Source organism: Gekko japonicus, unplaced genomic scaffold, assembly GCF_001447785.1.
Source record: "Gekko japonicus isolate JY-2015 unplaced genomic scaffold, Gekko_japonicus_V1.1 scaffold3478, whole genome shotgun sequence".
In the NCBI taxonomy this organism is placed as follows: Eukaryota; Metazoa; Chordata; class Lepidosauria; order Squamata; family Gekkonidae; genus Gekko; species Gekko japonicus.
In genome coordinates, this window is record NW_015162584.1 from 28,798 (window position 1) to 41,850 (window position 13,053).

A 13,053-nucleotide genomic window follows, 5' to 3' on the forward strand; every position below is an offset into this window, starting at 1 on the left:
CCGGGGGGGGGGGGGCAGATGATTTTGCGACCCTGACCATAGTGCATTCTGGGGAACATGTGGGGAAAGGTGGTCCCTTAGGTAGGCAGGTCCCTGACCATAAAGGTCTTTAAGGGTCAAAACCAGCACCTTGAAGCGAATCCAGTATGCTATTGGCAGCCAGTGCAATGCCTTCAGCACAGGCTGGATGTGCTCTCACATAGGGAGACCTGTCAACAGCCTGGCCACAGCATTTTGCACCAGCTGCAGCTTCCGGAGTTGTGCCAAGGGCGGCCCCATGTAGAAACAGATAGAACCCTATCGGCTGTTTATAAAATTCAATCTCTTCTGGGACACTACCTGCAATACCACCTCCAACCAGCGGTGGTGCTGCAGAATAACAGGGACCAAGTCTGACTCACCTTCTTCCCAGCTTGGAAACACCCCCATCTTGGTAATGTTAAGACTCTTGTTAATAATCCCTCTTTCCCAAATGCTTTCTGTCCCCTTTCCCTAACAAGGGATTTTGTGTATTAAAGAGTTATTATAGATCCTGTATAGAAATTAAAATTGTCAGGTCTCTTAGTTAAAATGCATCCACCAATTTTAATATACTTTGATGGTTAGATGGGGGAGATTGTTTTAAAAAAAGCTGGTTAAACAACCGGATTTTAACCTGTTTCCTTAAATCACCCAAAGTGAGACCACAGATGGATGGCAGCAGGGGTCATTTTGTAGAAAAAGAAGTGCAGGAGCTCATTAGCATAACTCATTAGCATAACTTATTTGCATATGCCACACCCCCTGACATCACCAGAAGTGTGTCAGAAGGCCACACCCACCGCTCAGGCTCCACTGGATTGTTTTGGATTGCTAGCTATGGTGGTGGGGGGAACGTGCAGATCTGTCCTCACAGAGGAGGGAGAGCTTGTACCTGAATAAAACTTGGTCTTAAAGGTGCCACTGGACTGTTTTGGGCCGGGGGCTCTGCAACTTACCTGGCTGCTTCTTGCTCTGACTGAGGGCTGCTGGGAGCAGGGGGTGGGGCTTGTTGCATGTGCCCGCCCCCTGGGCTTTGTACTGCTGGAGCTCCGCTCCTGTGCGCTCCTGCAGGAAATGACCCCTGGCTGTTCTGTAGGTGAGGTGTCCCTAAAGGAAGGACTTTAGTTTAGTGGCCACCCAACTCACATCAGGAGATTAGGTCTCCATAGATGACCTTAGCTAATTGGGGACATGTTTGTACAGATGAAAATGGTATTTTAAGCACTTTGGGCCTAGATATTACTTTCATTAGATTTCCTCAGGTTTGGGAAGCTATGGGGGAGGCATTTTGAAATCAATCTGACAGTGCCTAAATGTACTCTTCGCAATCAAAGGCAAAAAAACCCCCACTCCTTCAATCCAGATTTGTAGTCCCTTTCATACCTTTCCAATGTCCCTTGTGTCTAGAGTAAAGATATCGATCCGGCCACGCTCGAAGTAATCTTCTAAGTCGTTATCAGAAATCAAGAGAAACTCTTTTTTGGTGTCTCCTTTTTCTCCATACATCTTGATCAAAACCTTGGAATCCGAGCTGGCTCCGGGGACGTCTCCGGTCTTTATGCTGATGTGGTAACCAACATCTACAGAGATATTAACACGTGTATACAAAGGTGTGACAAGTCACCATCCCTACTCTTTGCGGAGGATCAAAGTGGAGAGCCAAATGGGAAGCAGAGAAGTTAGGAAACGATGTGTGGTTTTGAAGACTGGGTTCAGGCAAGCGGGGGAAAAGAGGTTTAATCTACAATGGCTAGTTGGTTAGAATTACAAATGGTGGGGGGAAATGAAATTATATTTATAATAGTATACATAGTCTACAACTGGGGTCCCCAACCTTTTCGAGCCTGTGGGGGCGTTCTGACAAAGCGAGGCGGGTGCAATCACAAAATGGCTGCCACAAAATGGCTACCGCAGGTGGCCGAGCCAGCCACAAAATGGCTGCCGCAGCTTACCTTCAGTCACACAATGAAGAAAGTGAAGTTTTTTTAAAAAATTGGCGCAGCCCATCAAATTTCCAACAGCCAATCCGAAGGCTTACTGGGCAAAAGCGGCACCTGGCCCTGCCCACTTTCTAAAAACATTAGGAATGAGGGAAAATATCAGCAGGCATCATGGAACCCATGGATACCATGTTGGAGACCCCTGGTCTACAACTTTGCTGCTATTCTCCTGTAAGCCAAGCAAGAGCTTTAAAGCTCCAGCATCACAAAATGATGACAACAGCCAGTTTGCTGTAGTGGTTAAGTGCGCGGACTCTAATCTGGGAGAACCGGGTTTGATTCCCCACTCCTTCACTCGCGCCTGTTGGATGACCCTGGGCAAGCCATAGTTCTGTCAGAGCTGTTCTCTCAAGGACAGTTCTCTCAGAGTTCACTCAGCCCCACCTCCCTCACAGGGTGTCTGTGGTGGGGAGGGGAAGGGAAAGGAGATTGTAAGCCGCCGTGAGACTCCTTTGGGTAGTGAAGGGCGGGGTATAAATCCAATCTCTTCTTCTCTTCTTCTTCTTCTTCTTTCCTGGTGCCTGCGGAGTGTTTTTAGAAAGTGGGCGGGGCCCCATGGGCTTCCTGCCCAGCAGGGCTTCTGATTGGCCATTAGAGATCTGATGGGCTGTGCAGATTAAAATATTGTTTTGGTGGCAGCTGCTGTCACTCTGTTGTTTTTATTTTCTCTCGCTCTCTTTCTCGGTGTACTGCAAAAGATTATTCTTGTCCCCTGCACTTGCGCTTCTTCTCTGTGAGTGTGCGGGGCTCTATCTCCTATGGCAGCCATTTTGTGTCTGCACCTACCTATCACCAATGTCAGAATTCCAAAGGTGCTCACGTGCTCGAAAAGGCTGGAGACCCCTGGCCTATTGTGATGATGGCAGGGTACAGGGGAAGGGGAATTAAAAGAATGAACAGGGGGGGGGGAACCTGATACGAGGTTACCTTTTGGGGTGGTGGCCTCTTCTACCACCTTTCCCCACATATACCCCCAAGAGCACTTCGGTCGGGGACCCAACATCGCCTGCGTGAGACTCCTTTGGGTAGTGAAGGGCGGGGTATAAATCCAATCTCTTCTTCTCTTCTTCTTCTTCTTCTTTCCTGGTGCCTGCGGAGTGTTTTTAGAAAGTGGGCGGGGCCCCATGGGCTTCCTGCCCAGCAGGGCTTCTGATTGGCCATTAGAGATCTGATGGGCTGTGCAGATTAAAATATTGTTTTGGTGGCAGCTGCTGTCACTCTGTTGTTTTTATTTTCTCTCGCTCTCTTTCTCAGTGTACTGCAAAAGATCATTCTTGTCCCCTGCACTTGCGCTTCTTCTCTGTGAGTGTGTGGGGCTCTATCTCCTATGGCAGCCATTTTGTGTCTGCACCTACCTACCACCAATGTCAGAATTCCAAAGGTGCCCACGTGCTCGAAAAGGCTGGAGACCCCTGGCCTATTGTGATGATGGCAAGGCACAGGGGAAGGGGAATTAAAAGAATGAACGGGGGGGGGGGAGAACCTGATACGAGGTTACCTTTTGGGGTGGTAGCCTCTTCTATCTGATTTTATGTGTAACTCTGTCCGTAGTCTGCACCAGTGATTCTTAACAGGGATGATCTACAAATCTTGGGGGACATTCAGAAATCTGGGCAGCAGTTGTGGGGCACTATAGGGTGCGAGGACAACCGCCCTCCCTATCTATGCAAGACAAAAGGAACAATAGTAGCAAGGGAGATAATCAGAGATAAGGAGCAAACCTTAACGAAAGTACAGACTCAAAGACAGAGCATCTCCCCATTCTGAGCCAGGAGGCCGGACGCGGATCAGAAAAGGGGACAGACTGAAATAATGTTTTCACATGAACTGAAAAGGAACAGTGTAGCCCGAGGGATTCTGGGAAAACCGAGCAAACTCACTTTCCAGAATATACGATCGCCCCTCCGGCACTAACTCCCGAATAATCAGTCCATCGTCCTCGTTTTTGTCAAACCATCTGGTTGGCAAACAAAAGTTTCGTTATCTGCTATTACCAATCATTCGTGAGAAAGCTTACCAAAATCCAGGAAAGTACAATGCGTGCGAAATGCTGTGTAGTTAGAGATGTCACTAGGGAAACCTGAAACAAAGGGTCTGATTAAACCTCCTTGCAAGTTCCCTCCACTGTGATCTGTAAGAATTCCAAAGAATTAAGCAGTGGTCCTTTAGCCTGGTCCTCTATAAGCTGAACAGCATCCACAGTTCTCTAATATAATGAAAAGGAATTGGGAGAAAGGGAGGAGCAATTCTCAAGCAAACACTCCTCGTTCCAATCTGCTCACAATCTCCTCCCACACCAGAGTTAATGTCCACCAAAGAATCACACAGTAGGAACTGAAGCATGCACTGGCAACAAGTCCAAATTATACTTATATGTATTATTATAATGATAGAATTATAAATATGAGACTCTTATAATGGCAAAGGAAACATGATGCATCCCAATTGTTTCCCCCACATCTTCAAAATCAGAGCTCGACTACATGATCAGCAGCATCAAACAATGTTATATATTGGTGGGCTATACCATTTCAAATGGCAGTTGTGGGATCAAATGATTTAATGGCCCACCGTTTAAAGTTGGCAAGCCAGGGAAGAGGCTATCCTAGAACTCTTCTGCTCGACGAGCTAATCTTGTTTGTACAGGGTTCTTTAAGAAACGTCAGAGCTTTCGAATATTTAATCTCCCCCTACGTTCCAAAGTGGTGCATTCCACCAAGAGATACACCCCGTAGATTTACTAGCCATGTGTTTTAGCCTTAAAATCAAGGCTATTTTTGAGCAGGAACGCACAGGAACGGAGTTCCGGCTGGCTCCCGAGTTGGCCACGCCCAGCAGGAACTCATTAGCATAATAGGCCACACCCAACAGCAGAAACTCATTAGGATTGGCTACATTAGGGATGTGTGGCCTAACATGCAAAGGAGTTCCCGCTACAAAAAAGCCCTGGGTTTTGGCAACAAACAAGGTAAACAGAATAACAAGCAAAAGGCGGGTGTGGCTGGATGAGCACACTTCTGGTAACATGGGGGTGTGGCCTAATATGCCAATGAGCTGCATTGTCAGGGGTGTTGCCTAATATGCTAATAAGTTTCTGCTGTTGGGTGTGGCCTGTTATGCTAATGAGTTCCTGCTGGGCTTTTCCCACACAAAAAAGCCCTGCTTAAAATGCAAAGAAGAGCCATAGCCTTGCTAGAACGACCCAACACAATGGGTAACATGGAAGATCAACTAGATTCAAGAGCACCTCAGAGACCAGCCAGATTTTCGGGGTGTAAGATTTCGGGATATCTGCCGAATGGAGTTTTGACTTTCAAAAGCTCATACCCTGAATGTCTGGTTGGTCTCTAAGTTGCTACTGGACGCGAATCTAGCTGTTCTACCGTAGACCGACATGGCTGCTCTCGGAAACTATCTTCATGGGGAAGTTAAGAGGTCTTTCTGTTCATCGCTCTGCATCCCTTGCCGAACATTTGCTGGCTGCCCAGGTATGTACCCTACCCAGTATACTTCCTGTTCATTTCCTAAAAGATGTGGTCAGACAAAAGGTCACTGGAGAGGTTCCGAAGCCAGCAAAGCATCTTTGGCTTGAGGTTAGGATCAAGCATGATAATCCTCCTCTGTGATGGGCGAGAGGTCTTGTGACACGGACAGAGAAGTCCAGATCCACCTCCGCTTTGAGGAACAACCTTCATGGAAAAGCTTCCTGAGGTAATGCCCTCGATCCTATTGCTCACCTGGTAGCCTTCGGGATTCAAAGCCGTGCTTTCACGGCGGTAGTCAGCGATACCAGGAGGCGCGCCTATTAAATCTGAAATTTGCAAGCCGTCTGCCCTGTCGCTAGAGGATAGGCTGAATTTTCTGAAAGCAGCCAGGAAGATGGCATGATCCAAAACGTGTGTGTGTGTGTGTGTGGATTGACGAATACCCAACTGCCACTTGCATGAGGAGACAGCATAAAGGTAAAGGTTCCCTTGCTCAAAAGCCAGTCGATTCCGACTCTAGGGTTGCGGTGCTCATCTCCGTTTCAAAGCCGAAGAGCCAGGGCTGTCCGAAGACGTTTCCGTGGTCATGTGGCCGGCATGACTAAACACCAAGGCGCACGGAACGCTGTTACCTTCCCACCAAAGTGGTACCTATTTATCTACTTGCAATTTCTTGCTTTCCAACTGCTAGGTTGGCAGGAGCTGGAACTAGAGACAGGAGCTCACCCTGTCTTGCGGCACCCGGGTCTTGAACCGCTGAACTACTGACCTTCCACAGCCTGCAGTTCAGTGTCTTAACCACTTGAGCCACCACAGCTCAATAAGAGACAGAATAATAAGAGCATATCCACTGAAACGATACTTTTACCCATCAATAGCCTGGTATCCTGAGTAAAGATGGTGGTGGTTGAAACAAGTCCAAAAGATCGCCATGCACCAAAGGAAGAAGGAAAAGGGGAACACAATGGACAGATGAAGGTCCCTATCCACATATCCAAAAGTGTCAGATTGAATGAGACCCCCCCCACACACACACACACCCCAAATCCAACTCCTCTTGTTTTCTGTAGTTTAGAAACTTTTAAACATTAACATCAACATTTTCCCATGTTGGTCATCATTACGATCAGGGCCACTCACCACAGAAAGGCGGTTTTCGAGGCTGCCTCTGTGGTGAGTGTCACATCCGCGCCGGCCCCAAGACAGACCCATTGCCTGTAGTCCAGTCAGATCTGTATTCTGAAGAAAGAAGCCTCTCAAAGCCAAAAAAAAGCATTTGGAAGCCTTCTGTGACCAGCAGGGCTGGAACTGGAGGAGCCTCCAAAAGTGGCGCGTCGTGGAGAGAGGTTTTCCTTCAGAACGGAGGAGGATGCAGTAGCCATGTACCTTTGTCTTCAAATTTCTCAGGGGCCCGTGACACAGCCTTCGCACAAAAGGCAGCCATTTTGTCCGGCTCCTTCCGTGGCAGGCAGTCATGTGACCCTTCCGACAGGGATAAAGAGGTACAAGGACAGCAGAGCTCATTTCTCTAAAGTAGCCACTATCTTGCTTGGTTAGCAGAGAAAAGGATATTCCGTCAGGGGCACGAGGATTCCATTGCGTGTGGCTACATGTGTACGAATTTGTTCAGTGGCCAACGCTGCATTGCTCTTTGTTTTCTTGGATATTTGTGTGAGGGAAGGGAAAGGGAAAGAAAATGCCTATAGCAATAAACAGCTGAAACGGCAGTTTTGGACTGAGTCCCATCCCTGAGTGCCGAGACAATATTTCCCGAAGCTATCACCGTTATCTGAAAGTGTGTGTACTAACCAGCAGAGAAGATAATGTTCAGATAACCTTGCCTTTTAGTATTTGTGCTCACGGGGGAGGCAGGATTAACTGCAGAGAGAAAAGTGGAACTGAGGTGAAATAGTTGATGTGGTTGTGGAATCCAGTGCTTTTAATGTGGTGTAACCTCGCTGTGCATCTGGGGGCAAGGTCTGCCCCTTGACCAAAGTGATCACAACGGAATAATTGCCTGGTTTGTTAAATTTGCACACATTTGCATATCCTTCAGACCAAAATTTCTGAAGGATAATAACATCCTTTCTTTAATCTGTAAGGCTACATCCTGACACTGAAAATGGGTGGTGGTTCTTTTTAAAAATAAAACTCTGTAGCTCTTTGGTATAATGAATTTGACTTCTATGGCATTGAAGGGTTTGTGTGCGTGTGCGTGTGTGGGTTATGAACTATATAGAAATAGGCCCACCAATGGCTGTTAGTCATGAGAGAGCCAGTTTGGTGTAGTGGTTAAGTGTGAGGACTCTAATCTGGGAGAACCGGGTTTGATTCCCCACTGTTCCACATGCAGCTGGTGGTGTGACCTTGGGCAAGCCATAGTTCTGGAAAAAAGAGCAGTTTCTGTCAAGAGCTCTCTCAGCCTCACCTTCCTCACAGGGTGTCTGTTGTGGGAGGGGAAGGGAAAGGAGTTTGTAAGCCACTTTGAGACTCCTTTAGGTAGTGAAGGGTGGGGTATAAATCCAACCCCTTCCAGTTTGGTGCAGTGGTTAAGTACGCGGACTCTAATCTGGGAGAACTGGGTTTGATTCCCCACTCCTCCACTTGCACCTGGCTGGATGATCTTGGGCAAGCCGTAGTTCTGATAAGAGCTATTCTTGAAAAAGAGCAGTTTTTGTCAAGAGCTCTCTCAGCCCCACCGACCTCACAGGGTGTCTGTTGTGGGGAAGGGGGGGGAAAGGAGTTTGTAAGCCGCTCTGAGACACCTTTGGGTAGTGAAGGGCGGGGTATAAATCCAATCTCCTCCTCCTCCCCATGGTGAGGAAAGTGAACCTCCACACTGAGGGGCAGTCAACCTCTAAATCTAGGGTTGCCGGGTCTTACCTGGCTGCTGGCGAGGGGGGGTCCCTCTCTGTGCCCTGGAGTTTTCAGTGTGCACGCTCCCATAGAGGTTTTTCTCAAATGCTAGAGCATCCCCCCCACAACATGCCCTGCGTGATGATGTCACTTCCAGGTGATGTCATTGCACCGGGCACGTTGGTGCGGTTGGGGGTCTTTCGGGGTGGGGCTCCCCTGCCAGCCAGCTGGGCGGCAGTGGATTGGGCCCTCCGAAAGTGGATAAACCCCTGCCCCTGCTGGGGGAATGGGAACCCTATCTGAATCACAGTGCTAGGAGGCCACATAAGGGGGAGGCCTTGGTCTCTGTGCCCAATTTGTTGGCCCTCCAGAGCAACTGGAGTCTGGTGTAGTGGTTAAGTGCGCGGACTCTAATCTGGGAGAACCAGGTTTGATTCCCCACTCCTCCACTTGCACCCGGCTGGATGACCTTGGGCAAGCCGTAGTTCTGATAAGAGCTGTTCTTGAAAAAGAGCAGTTTCTGTCAGAGCTCTCTCAGCCCCACCCACCTCAACAGAATATCTGTTGTGGGGAGGGGAAGGGAGAGGAGTTTGTAAGCCACTCTGAGACTCCTTTGGGTAGTGAAGGGCAGGGTATAAATCCAATCTCCTCTTCTACTTCTGTTTGGCTACGCTGTGAAACAGGAAGTGGGACTAGATGGACCTCTGGTCTGATCCAACAGGCCTGCTCTTATGTTCTTATGTGAAGTCCGTGGCTGGCTCACCAGGACATTCTTATTATTGTGACTAGGTTTCCCAGTAGCCGAGCCAGAAATAAAGTTTCCAAAAATAGCGAACAAATAAATGGAAAAGCCAATGGAAGAGCATCTTTTGTGTCTCTGAGAAATGTTCAGCACCCAAGATACGACTCTCTGATTTTCACCAGGAAGCCACAGGGGTATTGCCTAATTAATAAGGATCTACAGCATTTTAATAAATTAATTGGTTGATTGACTAATTCTTGCAGTACTGGGAAGTCTACATGACCCCAGCCTGCCGAAACTTCTCATTTAATACAATAGCTAACAAAGCACTTCAGATAAGCAGATATTAGCCATCCAGGTCTTTTGTTTTAATTTATACCTCCAAGAAGTATAAATTAGAACTCTGGCTAAGGTAACAGGGCTTTATAAGGATCAACCGTGGGAATCAATCCAGGCCACAGATACTATCTTGTATAGTAAGCTTCTATATTATAAACTGTTTTATATGTTACATTAAACTGGGGGCTTTCAAAAGCCATGATTTAAAAGTAGGTTTTTGGAAGCACAGGAGGATTTAAAAAAAAGAAGAAGCGATTGAAGACGATAATGTCTCCATAACAAGTCTGAACTCATACCGGTTATATATGAATTCACCTTGAATTGACTTCAATGGATTTGCCTTGGTAAAATGTTAGGTTGCAGTCTTATGCCGTAAGCCCCCCTGAACACAGCAGGTCTTACTTCTGAGTAAACATGTATGGGATTGCACTGCACAGCATTGTGTAAATGGCAGACATTGCCACATGAACCGATGCGCATCACCAAACAAGATGGTGGTCTGGGTTCATGTGTGTGTGTTTTTAGAACAAATTCTGGTTTTAGTAGCAGCTCTCCTGCAGGGCAAGGAATATGCAGTTCTTACAGTCTGCAGTTCTTACAGTCTGGGCCTTTGTACTGATGCACGTAACTGATTATGTTCTCTGTTATTGTGTGTGTAGTATTTGCCGCATGCATAATTGCAAGGGAAATTACAGATTGGTCCTCATGCTGATGGTGTGAAAAGGAGACCCAAATTATGGCTTTACTGGGCTGAACCCATTCTCTTTGGGCCACTGGACTGAAATATACATGTCTGTAACTTTGCCCAAGAAAGTAATTGCCAGGTTTTTGCATGTGATGGACCATTCCTCCTTTTGCGAGGGCCATATGTTACCCCTTGAACTCTGAGTTCTGCAGACATTGGCCAACCTATATTATCTACCTTCCAGAGAAACTCAAGATTCTTGGGAATATGAACTCGCACTCGCAAGGTACAAAGACTCTGGAGTACCTCCACTTTCCGGCCCAATCCTCCAGTCCACGTTCCACTAAGAAGTAAGTCCCATTTAATTGCAATAAGATTTTCTTCCCAGAAAAGAGGACTGCCCGATCGAGCCAACTGACAGAGCCCTGCAGAGCCTATCGGTTTTCGAGTACCTGTAGCAGGGGAATTCCACAGCCTCACTCTCTGGCTGTCCGTCTTGCCTCACTATCACTTTTCCAAGGTACCAGCCACTGCTTCCTCCTCTGCCGTCATGCCCTATCCTCACCCTCCTCACCTGCTTCAGGTCGACCGCTTCAATGATGAACTCGTCGATCTTTGGCGGGGGGAGAGAGAGAAAAAAGGAAAAAAGCGTTAAGAAAGGAAGGTCGAGAAACGCGGGCGATCTCATGCCGAGACAGTGGCAAAGGGAGGCAGATCAGGACCTGGGAGAACTCGGTTCAAGCCCTGTCTCTGCCACCATCTCCTTTGAGCGGTGTTCCCTCTAAGCTGACTTAGTGTGAGCTAGCTTACCGCTTTTTAGCCTCCAGCTCACACATTTTTCTCTCACCTCGGGAAGGATGGCTCCGAAGCAAACTAATGTATGCAGCTGCCAAATCGCTCGCTCCCAACTTTAATGCCAGTAGCTCTCAAAGTAGAATTTTTGCTCACAAGACTCCACAGCTTAGAGGGAGCATTGCCTTTGAGTACCGTACAACAAGCAAGATTTCCTCAGTTCCTCAGCTGAGAGCCAGCATGGTGTAATGGCTAAGAGCGGGGGACTCTGAACTGGAGAACCAGGCTCGATTCCCCACTCATCCACATGAGGCCGGGTTGCAAGCCTCTGGGCGGAACCTGGAGATTTGCTGTTACAACTGAACTCCAGACCACCGAGATCAGCCCCCCAGGAGAAAATGGCTGCTTTGGAGGGTGGACTCTATGGCGCTATACCCTGCTGAGGTCCCTCCTCTCCCCAAACCCCACCCTCCCCAGGCTCCGCCCCCCAAATCTCCAGGTTTTTCCCAACCCAGAACCAGCAACCTTAACATGAGGCCTGTTGGACGAACTAGGGCCAGTCACTGTTCTCTCAGAACTCTCTCAGCCCCACCTACCTCCCAAGGTGCCTGTTGTGGAGAGAGGAAGGGAGAGGAAATGGTAAGCTACTTTGAGGCTCCTTAAGGTAGAGAAAAGCAGGGTATAAAAACCTACTCTTCTTCTTCGTCTTCCTCCTCAGTTCCACCATTTGCAAAATGACTGGAATGAGGGCCCACCTCATAAGGATATTGGAGGGTCAAGCACAGGAGGAAGAGATGGCAATTTTAAGCCCCTACGAGAGCCAGTTTTGTGTAGTGGTTAAGTGTGCGGACTCTAATCTGGGAGAACCAGGTTTGATTCCCCCACTCCTCCACATGCAGCTGCTGGATGACCTTGAGCAAGCCATAGTTCTGTCAGAGCTGTTCTCTCAAGAACCGTTCTGGAAAGAGCTCTCTCACACCCACCTCCCTCACAGGGTGTCTGTGGTGGGGAGGAGAAGGGAAAGGAGATTGTAAACTGCTCTGAGACTCCTTCAGGTAGTGACGGGTGGGGTATAAATCCAATCTCTTCTTCTTAAAATAGAAAAAAGCAGGGTATAAAAACCTGCTCTACTTCTTCCTCCTCCTCCTCAGTTCCACCATTTCCAAAATGACTGGAATGAGGGCCCACCTCATAAGGATTTTGGAGGGTCGAGCACACGCACAAAGCAATTCTTTACAAAAACGGGGACGAGATTTGTCACAGGAATCAATGAGACAAGGCCTGGAAAACACGTTGTGTGGTGGAAATCAGTGATAGAAATCTGAGGGAAACCAACAGGGTCCAAAGGCCGGAAGATTGATAATCTTTCATTCAGCACCGTCTCAAATATGTTGTGAGGAGGGAAAGGTATTCCCGTCCTGTGCTGCCTTTGTGGACTTGCCGTCTGCTTTCATCTTAATCAGCTGAGACAGGCCTGGCTTAAACCAGTACATACTAATGAGGACAAATGATGGTTCTCATTAGCTAAGCAACACACACCCAAAAGTCCAACTAGGGAAGAACAGTCAGTTGACAGTTGACATACGGGCCTCCGGGGGTACTCAGCAAGGCCGTTTAACAGCGCTTTTCTGAGTTAATTTTTATATTAGCAGCGGTCCCTCCTGAATGAAAAAGCTCCTCCTTAGGAAACAGGCAAGGACGTATTTGTACTCATTTATGTAGATAACATAAATCCGTTCTCTTTAGGCCGAAAAACATTCGGCCTGTGATTTGAGAGGGATGTTCTCCAAATTAATTTATGACAACACAAATGCGGTTGTTTTTGAAAGAAACCAACCTCTTCAGCAGTGACAGTCAAGAGCTTGAATGACGGAAGATTGGGGGGGGGCATTTCCATGAAAATGGAAGCCCTGTTTGATTCTATGCCGAGGATACCTGTCTATATATCACAATGTTCTCCCCACCCTGCTTCAGAGGAGATCAGTTGGCATCTCTGGTTTTCCACTGCTCCATTTTATGCTCACAGCAACACCTCTGTGACGTAGGCCAGACTGAGCAATTCTGACTAGCTCAAGGGATCTCAACCTGGGCCAGCCCAAATAGGAGGAGGAGGAGGAGGAGGAGGAGGAGGAG

At 47.8% G+C, this 13,053-nt stretch overlaps 1 protein-coding gene across 1 annotated transcript in view; it reads right to left on the minus strand.

Annotated features, from left to right (window-relative positions):
- The window catches only part of LOC107106323 (lipoxygenase homology domain-containing protein 1-like), a gene marked incomplete at its 3' end in the record, with an annotated part of 139,154 nt that overhangs the window by 24,593 nt on the left and 101,508 nt on the right, over positions 1 to 13,053 (minus strand). The window contains exons 16-18 of the mRNA XM_015406454.1: positions 10,581 to 10,741; positions 3,902 to 3,978; positions 1,405 to 1,601 (exon numbers count right to left, since the gene is read on the minus strand). Coding sequence (XP_015261940.1) covers positions 1,405 to 1,601; positions 3,902 to 3,978; positions 10,581 to 10,741 — 435 coding nt within the window. The remainder of the gene's footprint in view (positions 1 to 1,404; positions 1,602 to 3,901; positions 3,979 to 10,580; positions 10,742 to 13,053) is intronic.